At 47.8% G+C, this 18863-nt stretch overlaps 1 protein-coding gene across 1 annotated transcript; it reads left to right on the forward strand.

Moving 5' to 3' along the window:
* Positions 1 to 1226: 1226 nt before the first annotated feature.
* Positions 1227 to 17626, forward strand: LOC134384078 (proproteinase E-like). Its single transcript, XM_063105717.1, has 6 exons — positions 1227 to 1444; positions 2725 to 2861; positions 3211 to 3353; positions 4145 to 4297; positions 13640 to 13723; positions 16688 to 17626. The coding sequence occupies exons 1-6, from the start codon at positions 1227 to 1229 to the stop codon at positions 16781 to 16783; spliced, it is 831 nt and encodes a 276-aa protein (XP_062961787.1). The 3' UTR covers positions 16784 to 17626.
* Positions 17627 to 18863: the final 1237 nt, after the last annotated feature.

Below are 18863 nucleotides of genomic sequence, written 5' to 3' on the forward strand. Positions count from 1 at the left end.
CTCACTGGGCTGTTTGCAGTTTAAAAGTGGGACCTAGGGTGAGGGTGATGCATAACTCAAGGGGTTGGCACAGTAATAGTGGAATTTCAGACACTGTTTAGGGAGGAGGTTTTGGGGGACTCATTGCTAGACTCCACGAATTCTATAACAGAGCTATGTGGTCTGAGAGAAATGAGAGGATGACGGGCTCCATAGGGGCCAGCGGAGGGGAGCACAGAGGGCGAGGCTTACCGTGCTGCCCAATACAGTAGCCACGAGCACATGTAGCTCTTCAAATGCAAATTAATTTAAATTAAATCATGTCAAAAATTCAGTTCCTCTGTTCTAGCCACATTTCAAATGCTCAATAGCCACATGTGGCGAGTGGCTACCATATTGGACAGGAAAGCCATAGAACATTTCCATCATCACAGAAAGTTCTATTGGATAGGGCCTGGACGCTTGTCCTGTAAAGGACCAGAGAGTAAATACTTCAGACTTTGTTGGTCATATCCTTTCCATAGCAATGACTTAACTCTGCCACTGAAGCATGAAAGTAGCCATAGGCAATACGTAAATGAATGAGTGTGACTATATTTCAATAAATCGTTATGTAGGAAAACATACCTCAAGCTAGATTTGGCCCATGGGCCATCGTTTGTCAATTCTTGGTCCAGAGGGAGGTATTGAAAGTCAGATGTGTAGGAAATTAGAAAAGAGGCAGAGGACTCAGAGCGAGTTGTGTTCAGAAGATCCAAGTGGCCTCAAAAGATCTGAGGTTCAGAAGAATGGGAAGACTGATGGAGCAGAGGGCATCAGGGGGCTCTCAAGAGACAAAAGGATTGGGTACCCTAGAGAGCAGAGAGTGTTGGGGTCCCCAGGGAGGTCATAGTGCCTGTGGTGGGAGGCTCTGGAGAATCAGGATGTGATCCCAGCAGGAAAGTGATAGGGCTCCCATGAGCAGTTGTGCAGGTTGTGCACTGCACATTTCAGAGGGTGCCGTTATTTCTGTGTGAATGGTGTCCTCTAGGGTTGTAGAGTACACAGCTTGCACAGCCATGGCAGCAACACTTATTATGGGGTCCAGACCCCTCAGGCTCTTTCCTCCTCGGCCACCAGGTCTCCCTGCAGTATGAGAAGTCTGGGGAATACAAACACACCTGTGGGGGCACCCTCATTGACGCCGACTGGGTTGTGACCGCGGGCCACTGCATCTCGTGAGTTCGCTCACTTACCCCTGTCCCTGCATGAGACCCAGGGCAGTGGGTGACTGTGGGAGAGGAGGGAGGTTGGCCAGTCAAGCCCAGACTAACCTCACCCCCACCGGCAGGAGCTCCCGGACCTACCAGGTGGTGTTGGGTGACTATAACCTGGCTGAGACGGAGGGCACTGAGCAGGTGATCCCCATTAATAATGATGACATCTTCGTACACCCAGACTGGAACTCCGAGTGCGTGGCCTGTGGGTGAGTAAACTCTCATGCTTGGGACCCAGGGCCTTCTCCACTCATCCCTCCATGATCTGAAGCCAAATCTGAGGAGACTCCCAGGGACAGTGGGGCTTGGTCCAGCAGCGTGTGCCCACGTCCCACACGCTCAGGGCTGGAGCCAGCAGGATTTTCAAAGCCAATCATCTCTTCCTACACAGGGGACAGCAGGGCTCAGGGAGGGGCAGCAACTCCCCTAAAGCCACTTGTCTGGTTGGCATCAGAACCCAGCAGTCCTCTGCTGCTCCCCTGCACATCCAAGGGCTCCTCCTTTCAGATGCTCATCCAGGAAGCTCCTGGCTTCCTGTCACCGTGGGCCGAAGGAGGGGCACTGGACTGAGTCAGGCTCTGACACTAACTCTCTGTGGTCCGGGCAAGTCACTGCCCTTCTCTGGGCTTCAGTTTTGCCATTTGTCAAAGGTCAGGACTTCCTGGGTGGTTGTGAAGGTCGAGACAATCTTGTATTTTTTGGCGGCTGCTGGCCGATACTGGGATCTGAACCCTTGACTTTGATGTTATAACACTGAGCTCTAACTAACTGCTACTGGGCAGCCCCAAGGGGACAATCATCAGCCCCTCAAGTGTACACAAAATTAAATGTCCGGGTGGCTCAGTTTTTTTGGTGAGAGGGTCAAAGAAGGGTGCAGAGTCCCCAGAAGTGCAGCATAGGACTGCGGGGCCATCACAATAGGGACCCCCAGCCACCCTCACAGGGCTCCTGGGGTAAGCTGAGAGAAAAAGCAGATCCACGTGAAATCTGGGTGACAAGCAGGCAGAGGAAGTCACAGTAGTTGTTCTCAAAGTGTGGTCCCTGGGCCGACAGCATCAGCCTCACCAGGGAACCTGGAAGAAATGTGAGTTCTCGGGCCTCAGCCCAGACCCCCTGCATGAGACACTCTGGGGAGGGACCCAGCAAGCGGTGTTTTAACAAGCTCTCCAGGTGACCTGGTGCAGCTGCAGTGTGAGAACCACTGCTGTAAAAGTCAGACAATTAGGAAGGCCAAGGGTCAGCGTGAGCTGAGGGGCTGGGAGGGCTTCTTAAAGTTGCTCAAAAAAAGATAGAACAGTAAAAGAAAAAAAGTAAAAGCAAAAACAGAAAAGAAAAAAGAAAGGAAATTGCTCAGCCTTAAAAATGGATTTGGAGGGGAACGGAGCAGTGGGGGTTTCCCAGAGGTGAAAGCGCCTGAAGCAAAGACTGGGAGGTGAGAACTGGTCCCGCTGGGGGACCAGTCTCCCCATGACTCTTCCCTCGTCCCCAGCAATGACATCGCCCTCATCAAGCTCTCGAGCAGCGCTGAGCTGGGAGACAGAGTCCAGCCTGCCTGCCTGCCTCCTGCTGGTGACATCCTGACCCATGACACACCCTGCTACATCACTGGCTGGGGACGTCTCTCCAGTACGTGCTGACCCCTCTAGCAGGCCAAAGGGACAGTGGCAGAAAGACAGGGCCGGGAGTTGAAGGTGACCCCAGGACTGGTTCTTGGCATTTTTCTCCCATTTCTCTCCAGCTGCAGCCTTCTCCCTCCATCCTCCCCAACTGGAATGTTCCCTCGAACATGTTTTAGTGTCCCCTGCATGCCAGGTGCTGGAGGTATAATGGTGCACAAAGCATTCAGGACCATAATAAGCAGTGGGAGGACAGTCCCTGTCAGGCCAGAAGAGCTGTGTGCCTTGAATGTTCCCCAATCTGGGGCTCCCAGCTCTGCACACCCAGAGTCCCCACTCCATTTTCTCTGTCCCCACAGCCGGCGGGGAACTCCCAGACATTCTGCAGCAGGCCCTGCTGCCCGTGGTGGACTATGAACACTGCTCCCAGCGTACCTGGTGGGGCTCCACCGTGAAGGAGACCATGGTGTGTGCTGGCGGGGACATCCGTTCCGGCTGCAATGTGAGTCAGCTGTCACCTGCCCAAGATGCTGCTGGGCCTGCAGGGCCCTGAGGCACATCTGCCGTCTGCCTAGAAAGTGGAGGAGGTATCTTTCCTGCTTGCCCCATTCAGTTTCCAGGCCAGGCAGGAATTGGAGGAAACCTGCATCACCCAGACACGGAGCCCGGGCCTAGGAGTCAGGACCCTGGATTCTAGTCCCAGCTCACACCCTGACTTGACCTGGGACAAGTCACTGTCCCTCCCTCATCCTTAGCATAGCAAGGGATACAGGCTCTGTGACTTCTGAAGTCACACCAACTCTGTGGTTCTGAAGTTATAACTAAACATTGAGTATATTTGTATTATAAGTGCATGTGAATAATAATCTTAATAATTAAGTGGTACTAATAATGGGAACTACCGTTTGTCAAGTGCTTCCTCTCTACTGTTGCTGTTGTGTTAAGAATGTTTATCATCTCATTTAATTCTCAAACGATCTTGTAAGACCGATATTATTATTCCTCATCAAAAATGGGGAAACTAAGGGGCTGGCCCGTGGCTCACTCTGGAGAGTGCGGTGCTGATAACACCAAGGCCATGGGTTCAGATCCCATATAGGGGTGGCTGGTTAGCTCACTGGGAGAGCGTGGTGCTGACAACACCAAGTCAAGGGGAAAGTTCCCCTTACCGGTCATCTTTAAAAAAAAAGAAAAAAGGACAAAAATGGGCAAACTAAGGGTCAGAGAGGTCAAGTAATGGGGGGTGTCTCAAATCCCTAAGGCTTGGAACCAACTCCTTCCAACTCATTCCAGGGTGACTCTGGAGGACCCCTCAACTGCCCTGCAGAGGATGGCACCTGGCAGGTCCACGGTGTGACCAGCTTTGGTTCTTCCCTTGGCTGCAACACCCTCAGGAAGCCCACAGTGTTCACTCGGATCTCAGCCTTCATCGACTGGATCGAGGAGGTGAGGAGAACAGGACACCCGGAGGGCCCCAGGGTGGTGGCTGTTCAGAAAGGTGCTGAGGGGACAGGTGAGAAAGAACTGACCCTAAAGAGGGCCTGAAGATCAGTAGTGGGCATCCCTTGGTGGTCATTTAAGGGGGCTTGGGGATGTTTTCTGCTCCAGTGGGGCCCGAAGAACCTTGATGGCTCTGGGTGGGGCTTTGAACTACTGCTGAACTTCCTTATTCCAACAAGTGTTTATGAAGTGCCTCCTCTGGTCCTTTTTCTCATGGAGGATAGAAAGATATGCCAGACAAAGGGCCAGCTGGTGGGAAACAGGTGATGAAATGAACAGTATTAATGAATTGTGGTGAGAGCAGTGATGGGGGCCTCGGACCGCAGTGAGGGCAGTGACCTCACCTGGGGACAGGTGTTCATAACAGTATCAGGTATGATTTATAGGCCACTTGTGCCAGGTGCTGTAAGGAGAACCTCAGTTAATAGCTTAATCAGGAAATCCCATGAGGTAAATACTATTATTACCCCTAACATACAGATGAGGAAACACAGGCTCAGAGAGGTCAAGTCACTCTCCCAGGGTCACACAGCTCATGAGTGGAAGGGCTGGGCACGGAACAAAGTTGCATCCAGCTCCAGAACCTATGCTACTAACTAGACTCTTCTGTTCCCCATGCCCTCTTTTTACAGACCATAGGCAAAGAACTAGGATCAACATGCCCACGGCAGTGCTGCCTCAACATCAATTGTATAGAATAAAGATCTCTCAGAAAGTCCCAAGTTGAATCTTTCTTCCTTCATTGGCTCACGTATTCCCCTTTGGCCTGTTCTTAGAACCTTAGCTCTGTTATGCAGAAATGAGATCAGATCCAATCCTGTCATATGAAGATGAGAAACAAATGAGATAGGAGTTGCTGTGGAGAGACCAACCATCCTGGTTTGCCTGGGACCGAGCAGTTTCCTAGGATGCAGCACTTTTAGTGCTAAAACTGGGAAAGTCCCAGGAAAGCTGAGACAAGTTGGTCATCCTAGTGTAAAATCACACAGAAATCAGTGGCTTTTCAATGCAGGTATAAAAACATGGCAAAATCGGCAGAAAAACAGACTCTTGGGAGACTCTTGGTAGGGTGGGAAGGACCATGTGTTTTCTGCTTCCATTGATGGGTTGGAGAAGGAAGGGTGTGGTCATTTATTCATTCAACAAACATTCATTCCTTGTTCTAGAGGAGAGCTGAGAGGGGGATGAAGATGTGGTTCCTGCCCCGAAGTGGCTTGTTGTTTAACGAGTAATGAGCATATCAGAGTCATTCATTACACATTTACCAGGTACCTGCCTTATGGCAGGTTCAGGGCTGGGGGTGCTAAGGTGAGTCAGACAACCCCAGGGAGAGCACTTGCTGTAGTGGGGAGAAGATGAACACACAGGTGCACCTGCGGTGCTGTGCACGAGGCCCGAGCCCAGCACGCTGCTGCTGAGGTCAGAGAGCCCAATTCCAGGCAGACGAAACAACTGAATCCCTTTCCTCATGTTTCTCCTGTACACCATGAAAGGAAACATGGTCCCAGCAAGCACATGATAACTAATTTTTAACATTAATGCTGTTCCATTTGTACCTTCCCTTTAAGAAGTATACTTTAATTTTCAGAAGCTTAAAAGATACAAAATGGAAAATAATATAGCAAACAACAAAGTAGGTATTCTCCCTTAAGAACTAACAAATTATATATTTTTGCTCATGTTTTTTTTTTTTTTTTTTTTTTAAAAGATGACCGGTAAGGGGATCTTAACCCTTGACTTGGTGTTGTCAGCACCACGCTTAGCCAGTGAGCGAACCGGCCATCCGTATATGGGATCCGAACCCGGGGCCTTGGTGTTATCAGCACCGCACTCTCCCGAGTGAGCCACGGGCCGGCCCATTTGCTCATGTTTTTCTTTTTCTTTTTTCTTTTTTAAAATTTTTCTTTTATTTATTTATTTTTTATTTAATTTTTTAAAAAAGATGACCGGTAAGGGGATCTTAACCCTTGACTTGGTGTTGTCAGCACCACGCTCTCCCAAATGAGCCACGGGCTGGTCTTTGCTTCATGTTTTTAAAAATAATGATTACGGTTAAGGTAGAGACCCCTTGGTACTCTTCCCAAAGGTCATTACAGTGATGGGTGTAGGGCTGTGTACGAAATAGCAATGCTTTTCCTTTTAGGCACATAATAGGGTAGCTCTTGCCTGGCCCCCTTAAGGCAGGTTTGGCCATGTGGCTTGCTTTGGCCAAGGTGAAGCTTTGAGAGACAGGGTGATTTGCTAAGCTCTCCTTCCCTCTGCCCTGACATCTGGTGGCTGCTAGTCGGCCTGATCCTAGAGTGAGAACATGTGGAACAGAGCCCTTGATGACCCCAATGGACATGGAGCACAACCAAGAAATAAACTCTGTTCTTATAAGCCACTAAGATTCTTGGTGTTGTTTCTTATAGCAGCATGGACCTAACCTGTCCTGACTGATATAATGAGTTTGGAATTTCTTCTTCTACTCCATGCAGTTATGTTTTTATCACATATATGGATATCCATAAACAATATTTTGCATTGTTTTGGTTTTAAAGAAATACATGCAGATATTCATGCTGTATGGATTGTCCTGCGGCTTGCTTTTTTCATTCAATCTTACGTTTTTGAGGTCTAACCATGCTGCTTTATACATCTCTAGTTCGTTGCTGGTTTGTAGAGTGTCCCATCGCATCATAACATTAGTTCCTTACCCTTTCCCCTACTTATGGACATTTAGAGCAGGTCCGATTTTTTGTGATTACAAACCGTGCTTCAGTGGACATCCTTGGACATATCTGAGGGGCACATTTGTGAGATTTTCTTTAGGGTATATTCCAAAAAATGGAATTGCTGAGTGGGAGGGTGTACTCATTTTCAACTTTACCAACTGCCAAATTGTTCTCCCAAGTGATTGTATCAACAATGCTTCAAATTTCCATTTTTTTCTTTTCCCTTCCATTACCTCGACACATTACAAACTGCCCACATTTTTCTCCTAAAACCACTCCTGGCATCTCAATCCTTCCCCATAAAACTCTCCTCCAGCCCTTAACCTCATTCCAGCTCTTACTAAATCTCAAGAACTGGTCTGGCAAGGCCAGAGTGAGGGCAGGGAAAGAACACAGTCAAATGGAGCAGAGACTTCTGCCCCACAGGGAGCAGGGCAGGACGGGAGGAAGTTCTGGAACCACACATACACGAATCATTGTTATTGAGTCAGACAGACAGTGCCCGGTGACATGTACTGTCATGTGCTGCCCAGGCACAGCAGGGATGCAAAGGCTGAGTGTCCACTTCCTCCCAGTGGGTGAGGGAAGGGCCATTGGATAATTTTCCAAGATAGTTTCAGGATAAAGGGCAGTGACACCGGTGTAATCCCACACTGTGGCTGGGCAGTGGGTCCCCAGGGGACCTCTCCCCATCCTCAGGGGCCACTGCGAGCAGCTATGACCCCCTTCTCACCACACATGGGCAGCAGAGAGTAAGAAATCTTGCGTAAAATTGCCCACAATTTGATCAACAATTCAATTTTCCCTTTATAAAACTTCCCACGTCTCACAAGTCAAATCTTTTATTTTTTTATTTCTTGTACTGTGGAGAAACTCCTTGAACTTATGAGGGTCTTACTTTACGATGAAACAGCAGGGAGAGGTGGGGAGGCCACACTTGACTTTATGAATCTGGAGTCACTTCCCTCAGGTAGCAAGGAGGCTGTGCTTACTATTCACCTGTTACTTCCTCCTCCTACACACACCTCTTTATATTCTCCCAGAGCCGGAAGTCTGTAGACATCCTCTTCTTTTCTTTGGACTCCGCTGGTGACTCTCCTTTTGTTAGTGCACTTATGTCGCTGGTGGGCCATCTGCACGGTTGGTGGCTGTGGTGTCTAGCCACTTTTGTAGCAGCTGTGGCTATTGTGGTGTCTGTGGTGGGCCACCCTCAAGGAAATGGTGTTTTGGGCATGCTACTTGCTGGTCGCAGGATAAGGGGTTGGTCTCTGGCTCCATCTGTTCTGACATTTTAAGTTGTTGTGGAGCATTTGGGTGGGAGGCAGAGAGGGGAAGGGGGAAGGAGATAGGGTGGGAGAAGGAAGAAGGTGGGGAGGTGTGGTTGAGACTCTTGGCACCCCCTCATTCCTGGAGGGGAGACCAGGGGATTTCCAGTGGTGGCTTGGTAGTTACTGGGCTGAATGCAGATGTCAGGGGGTTGTGGTTGAAGCCCTCAGCCCCCTACTGCCCTGGCTCGGGAGACCAGGGGGCTTCCAGCAGTGCTTCAGTGGTTGTAACTGGGCTGGTTGCAGATGGTGTGTGTGTGTGTGTGTGTGTGTGTGTGTGTGTGTGTGTGTGTGTGTGTGTGTGTGTGTGTGTGTGTGTGTGTGTGTGTGTGTGTGTGTGTGTGTGTGTGTGTGTGTGTGTGTGTGTGTGTGTGTGTGTGTGTGTGTGTGTGTGTGTGTGTGTGTGTGTGTGTGTGTGTGTGTGTGTGTGTGTGTGTGTGTGTGTGTGTGTGTGTGTGTGTGTGACTGCCCTGGCTCAGAAGTCCAGGGTGCTTCCTGTGTCTATTCAGTGATTGTCGTGTGTGTGTGTGTGTGTGTGTGTGTGTGTGTGTGTGTGTGTGTCTGTGACTGCCCTGGCCAGGGGGACTTCCAGCAGTGCTTCAGTGGTTGTAACTGGGCTGGTTGCAGATGGTGTGTGTGTGTCTGTGTCTGTGTGTGTGTGTCTGTGTGTGTGTCTGTGTGTGTGTCTGTGACTGCCCTGGCTCAGAAGTCCAGGGTGCTTCCTGTGTCTATTCGGTGATTGTCACTGGACTGGTTTTGGGTGTTGGGGGTCATCGCTGAGGCCCCTGGCCCTCCCTCCTCCCTGGCTTGGGGGACCAGGGGGCTTCCTGTCCTTCTCGGTTTTATGGGTGTTCTTTGGTGAAGTGAGATCTTTACTGGTTAATATCAAACTTTGTGTCTGGTCTGTGGGTATTTTGTTTTTTCTTTCAGTTCTGTGTTGGACTATTCGCTATTCCCACTACTTAAACTCTGTACTGGAACTAATTTGTTGTCCTTTGCTTACTTCTAAAATGGGGAAACCTCCTGTGGGGACCAGTACTTGAGCCCTGTGCTTGAACTAAATTGCTGCTTTGCTGCTGATTCCCTGGGGAAGGCTTTCTGTGTAGCTCGGGTTTTAATGGTTGACTTTGCAGGTACTTCCAGGTCTCCATGAGATCTGGCACACCTGGGTTGTGTAGAAACTCTGGTCTGGGACTGGGTCTTTTCAGCAAACTGCACCCCCTGCAGTTCTATATTCCTAACAAGACGGCACTGAGTGGTCCTGTGCTGACTGGGGGACAGATCAGCTGTCCTTGCTGTGCCCCATTGTTCCCCCCACTACCTGCTCTCCAAACACTTCCCGTGGGACGGCTGTTTGCAGGTCCCTTGTGATGACTCACCAGCCTCTCAGTGGCTCTTTTTTTCAGTTGTCTGTGGCTGCTTGCTCCTATATGGGTCCACAAGAACCCTATTAGTGGCCTTACTGGCCTAGGGGCCACCAAGGGCCTCTTCCCCCCTGCCACCTCTAAGAAACTTCATCCGAAGGGTACAGCTATGGCTTTTGTCAGCTTCTGAACTGTGCGCTCAGCAGGGCCAGGCTTGTAGCGGCCTGGGCTGGAAATGGTGGGAGCAGTCCTTCCTTTCTCTCATCGTGGCTTCTCCTGCTTTCGTGAACTCTGTAGGTCTCTCCCCCTCTTCTCCTGAGCCCCTGAGCCCCTGAGCTCTAGCAGCCCCAGCTTGGCTGTCGTAGCTTTATAACAGTAGTAAATTGGTTGACTGTGGGAAAGAATGATGCTGGGGACTGTCTATTCTGCCATCCTGAGCAGAAGCCTCCAAATCTTTTAAAAACCATATTGTCAATAACAATTTTTTAGTAATGATTAACACGTCAACGCAAACAATTTTTTGCTTTTGTTTCCTAAGTCATCAAAAGCCAACAATCCACTTTTTGAAAAAGCACAATGTCAATACTTCAATTCCCTTTTTTTCAAGGCCTGTCAAGTGATCGATTCCCTTTTAAAAATGAAAAAGGATCAACGTGGCAATGCTTTCTTTTACTCAAGTGACGCTAACAATTTCATTCTCATTTTAAAATCATTGAAGTGTCAATAATTCATTCTATCTTAAGAGAGTCAACAATTCCTTTTTCTTTTCCTTTTGCAGAACGTTAACGTTGGCCACATTTTAGAGAGTTCCACTTTGGCAAATAGATTATTAAAAAATCACCCACATTCCCCCTTCTCTTACACAGCTGCTACATTTTGATGATTCCTTCCACTTCATTTTCTTTTTGTTTAGAAAAACTGTCAAGAGTTACATTCAATGACGTGGACTGAGCACCTACTGGTATTGTGTGTCAGGCATGGGGCACAGGAGGATGACTCAAACTCAACACAATCCAGCTGGGAAGCCAGATCCTGCCCAGCAGGGAAGGTGACTTAGCTCCCTGTTCTAATGGAGGACCAGAGAGACGTAGGGCCCAGGGAGCTCTGGTTACTTGGGGTGAGAAGACTGGAGCTCTCAATGGCCCTCACATCCAGATAACTGAGGCATCAAGGGATTTCTGTCAAACGTGAATCTGTCAGTCCTTTGTCAGTTAACCTCAAAGACACAGTGCTGAGAAATCTTGTTCTCTGAAGTCAGAGATTGTCAGAAACTTTGATGTTCAAAATCACATCAGTGAGAACAGAACATCCCACTCTTGTCTAGTGGGTTACAGCCAGATTTGACACAGAGAAGCAACCTGGATTTCCAACCAAGGTTCAGAGCTTCAGAAAAGGCGTTTTTGAACACAACGGTCTATATTTATCTACACTTTGTGGTGTCCAGGAAAACAGCACTATGAGTTCAGTTCTCAGCCCAAGCCAGCTATTAACCCCTTTACACACAGCCAGGTTTGCTTTGAGCCTATCAACACTACTTCATTTCAATTTCACCTAAAATCCACTCTCTGTCAAATCCTATGATAATCTTGTTTCTTCTTTGTTTGGTGAGGCACTCTACAATTTCTCTGGTGTGCTGTCTCCTTTGCTGCATCAAGTTAATAAACCTAACTTTGTTACTCTACAGCTATGTCCCTGGTGTTTATCGGATTGGCTTTATCATAAAATTCAAGCCACCTTTGTTCATTCCTCCACTCATTGACTCATTCAACAAAAGTCTACCCAATTCATGATCAGTTTTAAGGCCTGGGGACATGGTAGTGACAAGACAGACAAGGTCCTTGGCCTTGTGGACCCTGACTCTAGTAGATGACACAGAAGATAAATAGGTAATCACAAAAGCAGGGTAACAGGCTACAAAGGGACTGGATGGGTGCCTTTGAGGTGTGTGTGGGGGTGGGCAGTGAAGGCTGTTCTGGAGAGGCTACATTTGAGCTGGAACTTGGGCAGACATATCTCAGGAGATCATTGCAAGCAGAGATTAGTAAAAGAGGTGAAGCTTGTCGGGTTACATAGTAAGGAGAAGGCTGGTGTGCTTGGAGCAGAGCGAGTGAATAGGGGCAAGATGAGTGGGTGGGGCAAAGTACAAAGTTTGAATTTTCCCTTGAATGATACGATAACCTCACACAGAGCCCTAACGTATATACTTTCATATAAATTTCTAAACCTATAAAATTGGGGCTGCTCTCAGACATAAAGTGCCATCTTTTAGTCCCCTGCAGTTTTCTGAAGCAGGCCTAAGGAAACTTAGAGTTTGGTAGTGTTGCTTTGCCTCACAGGGATTTGTCACCTCTCTTCCTCTGGGTGACAGAGATGGAAAAAGGATTACTCAAAGCCCACCTCTTCTGAGCAGTGAGACAATCCGAAGGGGTTAATTTTCTCGAACCCTGAAGAGAGAGGCATTCCTGCTTTGGGAAATTAACCCTGAACTGGGGTTCTGTCTCAGTATTTATTCTCCAAACTAGGTTACAGAAAAAGAACATAGGTGGAGTTATGGTTAAGTATAGTTTAACACTAGAAGCTGGTAACATCAGTGAAATAAAATGACATTCCATAATGCAATTTGCAAAAGGTTAAGTCTATCCACCAACAAAAACTTGTTCTTAGCAAATACTGTCTTTTCCTCCAGCAGATTCCTCAGTATTTTTACATAACAATAAAGTAACATTTTTAAACATATCAATCAGTAGGTTAACCTGCTCCAAAGACGTCTGTCCTTGAGCCAACAACTTTGCTGTGTTACAATTCTATATCCACAACAGAGACTTTAGCCTGGGGAAAGTTTCCTGTCTTTTGCAAACTTAACATCTCTATGTGTAATTTTAAAAGGTTAGGTTAAACCTGAAACTACAGGGCTTTGGAAACTAGGCCCTGTGAAATACATTTGCTTTGTCAATGTTAGTATACTCCACAGGTAGAGGCAGTTGAAAGACTTTGATTTAGTCCAATCCTCTCATTTTACATATGGGGAACTGAGGCTGAGGGAGGAGGTGAAAGGTGGAAGCACGGTTGTAGGAGTGAGTGGGGGAAGGGCCCACGTTCCCTGGTAAGGAGCAGCAGGGCCAGAGCAGAGTCCTGGTTCTTGGGCCAGCAGTACTTGACCGTTTAGGAGTTTATAGACCAGCAGAGGCAGTATAGACAAAGGGTACATCTTCCCTTCTCCAAGGACACTGGCTCTGGGGTGATAACCCTGTAAAGGGGCTTTGGGGTGTCCCTATTAATCCCATAGCCCACTCCATTTGCTAGGCCACTTGGAAGGCCAGCTAAGTGCCTCTTCCCACCAGCCAAGTCCCTTCCCCTTCAGGTTAAGAGCAAGGAGGGAGTTGGGAGGGCTGCCTCGGGTAGCAGCTCTGTGTTTCCTCTTGCTGGCTATGCCATTTCACCTGTGCCCAGACTCAAACCAGATTGGTATGATTTCAAATCTTCACTTCTGAACCACCATGCTACAGTGCCTAGTCTGACAGCAAGTGGACAGTCTTGGGGGAAGAGGCACACAGGGCTAAGATTTAACTTCTTATACACAGTGTCTGGCACCCCTCTCCCCCAAGTGTGTCATACCCCCATGGGCATATGCCCTCTGCAGTCTGGGTACACTGAGGCAGGGCCTACGTTAATGGACTGTGCCCACTGCCTCATCTGGAGTGATTCCATGGAGCACCCCACAGCACCACGGCCTCCAAACAGCAGCCAGCCACCCCTGTCTCTTGGTTTCTCTGCTTGCACTGGTGCAAAGGCTCATGGGTGTAACCTCAGGGTGGGGTGCTGACTCAGCTGCGGGCGGGCTCCCGGAGAATCCCAATTCCCCCTTCATCTCTTTCCATCTTGCAGTTGGGCAAACTGCGGCTGCACAGGAAGACAAACAACCTCTCTGGAGCTAAAAAGCAGCCTCGGCAGCACCCACAGCCTCCCGCGGTAAGGACTGAGGACGGATAAGAGACCAGCAAGGGTTAAAATCATGAAGCCGCGGAGCCCCGCCCAGGCCTAGAGAGACCCGGCCCCTCTAACCATTTCCCCGCCTTCCAGCTTCCGGTTGTGAGCGCGACTTCTGTTCCCGGCGGGGCGCCTCAAAGCGGTGCTCCGGGAAGGTGGTGTCCCTACTTCCGAGTCACTTGTGGGTTTGGGTCTTACCCTGACCCTCCCCGCCCACTGCTCCTCGCCCCGCGAGGTGGCATCTGCGCAGGTGAACTCCCCGCTTCGCTCCTCTTCCTCTTCCCCGGCGCTCGGTCCGTGGCGAGCGGCCGGCCCTGGGCGCGGGGAGGCCCTGCCGTTGGGGCTGTGGGGTCTGCGGGCTCCTCGGGCTGGCGGGGTCCCCGTTCTGGAGCCCCAGAAGCTCGTTTCCAGGTCTGGCTTCGTCCTTCCGAGCCGCGCCCGTGTGCTGGGAGGCGTCGGGCTGAGCTTTCCGCCCACGCCGGGGATTCCTTTACTCGGTTGAGTCGTCGTCCCACCTTGTAGCCTTGGGACCCTGCTCGGGTCCCCTCTCTGGAGCCTCAATTTGCTTCTCTGTGAACGGAAATAACAGTATCTGCCCAGTGGGTTATTGGGAGGATTGAGTCAGGGAAAGCTGCGGGGTGTCTGGCCCGTGAAATTCAACAAATGGTAGTTACTCCGTCGTTGCTGTTAAAGGGAACCACCAGGGCAGTAGAGGTGTCAGGAGTCGAAGCTCGGTGGTGAAGAGGATCACACGGAGGAGAATGTGTGACGTTCAGCGCAATGTCAGAGAGGAAAGGAGTGCGCGGGTAACGAGGTATTAACTGCTGCGGGCGCTTTCTGTGTGGCAGGCGGTCTTCTAGAACTCAGGATGTGTAAGCCCGGTGTGTTGTGAAGCTGGTCCGTCTTTCAGAGCCAACCTTGAGAACTGGCCTATTGACAGTCGAGACTACTCCTAGAAGCCAGGGTTGTAAAGTCCTTGGGTGCTGGGAACTAGAAGAATTAATAAAAGTGTTTTCATTATCTCTGTGAGAGCACAGCCTTATAACCCCAAGATCACGGGTTCGGTTCCCCCGCCCAGCAGGCCACCAAAAGAAAAAAAGGGGGGGGGGTGTTTTCCTAAATGGGCTAGGGGTTTTCACTCAGAAAGGTTTTGGGCAGGAGGGGAATGCCTGAAAATTTTCTCCCTGGTGAGTTATGCAATTATATTTGTAGTTAAAGAGAAAAGAACACAGAAAGATGTAAAATGAAAACATTTCCTCTTCTACCGTTCCTGCTCCTCAGAAGGAAATACAATTAATTTCTCTGACAACCTTCCATGTATTGTTTGGGGACGTGTCAGGTTATACATGCTTCTTTGTATGTATTTTTAATTTCCTCAGATGGGATCATCCTCCGCATATTGGTGTGCACCTTAGTCGTGTGATGTGTTGGGGACAGCGTTACTTGTTAGCACTCATAGACCTTTCTTTACATGGTTACACGTTGTTCCACTGAGGGGTTGACAATACTTTAATCATTTCCCTGTTGATGGACTCTTATGTTCCCAATATTTTGCTTTCTCACAATATTTAACCCAACCTTTCCTTGACTAAGTATTTCCTTTTTATCCAAGTGTACCCCTGAATTATGGGGTACCCTGCTTTGCCTTTCTCATCCCCCTAGGTTAGTAATCACTTACTTTTGGAGGTGAGCACACCCTGTTGACTGAGCAAAAACCCAGATAATGTGAGAACTGATGTGCTCCAAGAATATCCAAGCTAGAGAGTCTAGATTCAATTCCAGGCTCCTATAACATGGGTCAGGGAACCTGTAGAGAAGAGATGACTAGGTGCTGGGAACTAGTTAATGCAGGGCAGCTGGTCAGTGTTAGTGATTGTTGGCCTCTGTCAGTTGTTGCCCAGGAAACAGATTTGAGAAACTGTGAGGTGGAAGGGATTTGAAATGTCAACGCCCCTGCTGTGTAGACTAGGGAGGGAGTAGTTTTTTGTGAGGAGAAGGTTTTAATGAGAGACATGATCCTTGAAAAGTGACTATGTTATAGGGGTTGTACACTTTGATTGAACAGACCCTGATGTGAGAAATAATTTAGTGGTGTCTGTTCTGGTACTGGAAGTCTCTCTTTTTAAAAAATAAGTTAACATAGGATGTAGTTTTCCTGTAAATAACTTCTCTTTTGGACTGGGGCCCTAACCCAAATGAAGCAAAGGCTATTTTTTTTTCTGGCATTTTACAGGTATTTAGTTCAACCACCCCCCAACCCTGCCCCCTGCCTCCTACTACAACTGGGTAGATAATCCTGGTGCTCTCAAACATGGAAAGAGTTCAAAGTCTACACTACTGACGGGAAGAACTTAGGTTCTTGATCTTGACATAGAGGCTTTAGGCCCCACCCTTATGGTAGCTCCTAAAGTGGTATTTTTTAAGCACTTGCTACGCTTTCATCATCATGAAAGAGATGGAAGGAGGTAGAAAAGACAGTAGAGTTATGTAGACGAACAGACCTTTTTCTTCTCTGTTTTAGCATTTCTGCATAAATTGCTCTGTGGACATTAGAAATGTTCCATAAAAATGGTTGTAGGAAGCTAACACCCGTGATTTTAACCCCTCCCCAGTCATGTGCATATCTAATTCTTTTTGTTTTAACATAATGTACATCCTACTGGGGGAAAAATGTATGGAAGATTCTTTAGCAAGGTCAGGATTTTTTCATTTTTCTGCTTTGAGAATCTACATTTCTCATTTTGGTAAACCTTTGACACACTTTCTCAATTGTACCAGTTGATCTAGCAGGAAGAAAACAAAAAATAGAATTTCTAGTAGCCTTGTTAAGAAACCCTGTTAAGGTTGAAATGCTGACAGGACCTGGATCTGGACACAATCTATGAGATCAGAGTACTTTAACAGCCTGTGGTTTTTGCTGACCCTGACTTTTTCCTTTGTGCCTAGGAGTCTAGAACTTTTCTTCTTCAGTTCCTAATGGAGACTAAAGGGTACCCAGAGACACAAAGAAATAGAGAGGTCCCGAATGATGAAATGAGGTGATGGATGAGGAGCCAGAAGTCAACCTATTTCCAACTTCCCAGGTCCAGATTCCACAAGGGCCTCCTGGGCTCCCATCAGAGAGCCTCGATGGAGACTGTTGATGACCTTGAGACCATGCCTCGAAGGAATCTTCCCAGCCCTGTAGCCTCTATGCAGAGGTTCAGGAAGCTTTGCTATGAGGATGCAGCTGGGCCCAGGGATGTTCTCAGATATCTCCAGGAGCTTGCTGGACAGTGGCTGAGACCTGATATTCACACAAAGGAGCAGATTTTGGAAATGCCATTCCAGTCTGTCCTGCCTGAGGAGCTCAGAGCTCAAGCGCAGAGATGTCAGCCCAGAGACAGAATCACTGGCTAAGTCTTGCTACTGCTTGCTCAGCCCAAATGTGAGAAATAAACCAGAGGTACTCTTTGATGCAGGGTCCAGTTGCAGCCATGGGAAATCTGAATGTCCATTTTCTTTGAGCTTGTTTTTGACTGGTTGTAATAAGAATCCATCAAAACCCATGGGTGAAGCAGCTTTATTTTCTGGGATTGTGAACTACAGAAGGAGTTTCTATGCCCTTTTGTTAGGACAATCAGCCTGCTGCTTCAGGCTCTTCTAGGAGCTTGTTTTTCTTCTGCTGGCTGTCCCCTTTTTTGCACTTTATGAGATGCTTTTTTTTTTTTTTTTTTTTTTTTTGGTGACTGGTCAGTTGTGACATCCTTTAATGTATTGTTTTATGTATCCCAAGAGGTAATCAGCTTTAACTTTCAGAATTCATGATTCTCACTTTGATGGGTTGAATGGAAGCTTCTGTAACCACACCAATAACTTGTTCGAGATACCCTTGAAATATTAAAGTTTGGTCCTTAATGAAAATGTCCTGTGGTAATTAATCAGTTCAGCTCTTAGTAGTCAGCATTTGAGAAATGTGAGATAATATCAGGAGTAGATATGAGCTAGAGATAGGAACTGCAGCTGTGTTGTTCTCTGAGATGGGAAATAGGAACAGTCCTGGCCTTTGTTTTCAAAATCAGGACAAAGCAGAGAAAAGGGTAAAACAGGGTCATGAGAGGTAAGTTGCTCTTATGCAGAGCTGTTCGCTTTGCCCTTTCTCCGTTTCCATCACCTTTGTTTGACAGCTTGTCTTCCTGCAAGAGACTTCCCTGGAAATGTGTCTGACGCTATTCTGTTCTTCCCGCAACAGAGGTCGTCCTCGCTTTTCTGTGTGTGGAGACCTATTCTTTGGCTGCTAGCTGAGACAGAGCAGTGGCTGTGGTTGTGACCGGCAGAGAGTAAGCAGCAGCTGCTTCCTCAGCACAACCCACTGTGGAGGGACCTTTCTTCCTGTGTGGCCTGGCTCTTGGACTTGCAGATCCTCTCCTGTCACACACTTGGTGTCTATTCAGAAATTAAGCTTTTGTGTAGGGGCTGGTTAGCTCCATGCTGGAACTCATGTTGATAGTGCTGATGTTTGTTTAGCACTTCCTGCACCTCCGGGACTGTTCTAGGTGCGAGAATACAGATATGAAACCCAGTTTTAAGGAAATACATGATTTTTGAGGAAGGAGAAAGAAGGATTCAAAAATATATTGTTAGAAATGCTAGAGTAAAACTAGTTTTCCTTTTGGTATCTGGTACAGAAGTAGCACTCAGAAAAACATTTCCAATTTTTAAAAAATGTTAAAAGCAGAGAAGAGAGGACATGGCCAAGTTGGGGAAGTGACATTTTAATTGAACTTTAGAGGAGGAGTAGAAGATCACTAGATGGAAGACTCGCCTTGGGCAGAAGCTTGGGAATTCAAAGTCATACAGTGTTTAGGGAACAGTGAACATATACATGAATGAATTATGCCTTTTATTAACTCTAGGTTAAGTGTTTTTACTCTTAATTTGAATTGCAAAATTTAATATTGGTAAAGGGGATAGTAACCCTGATAGGGTAATAGTATCTCCAATACTTCAGTTCCAGACTTTCTGAACATAATTGCTTTAGTCTGCAGGGATCAGGAACTCCTGGTGTTAGGAATGTCCTGGCCTGTGTCAGTTTCTCAGCTGCTTCAGTGATGTAGAGTTTAGCAGGCAAGTAAAGGACCTG

This window comes from Cynocephalus volans, chromosome 8, assembly GCF_027409185.1.
Source record: "Cynocephalus volans isolate mCynVol1 chromosome 8, mCynVol1.pri, whole genome shotgun sequence".
Classification (NCBI taxonomy): Eukaryota; Metazoa; Chordata; class Mammalia; order Dermoptera; family Cynocephalidae; genus Cynocephalus; species Cynocephalus volans.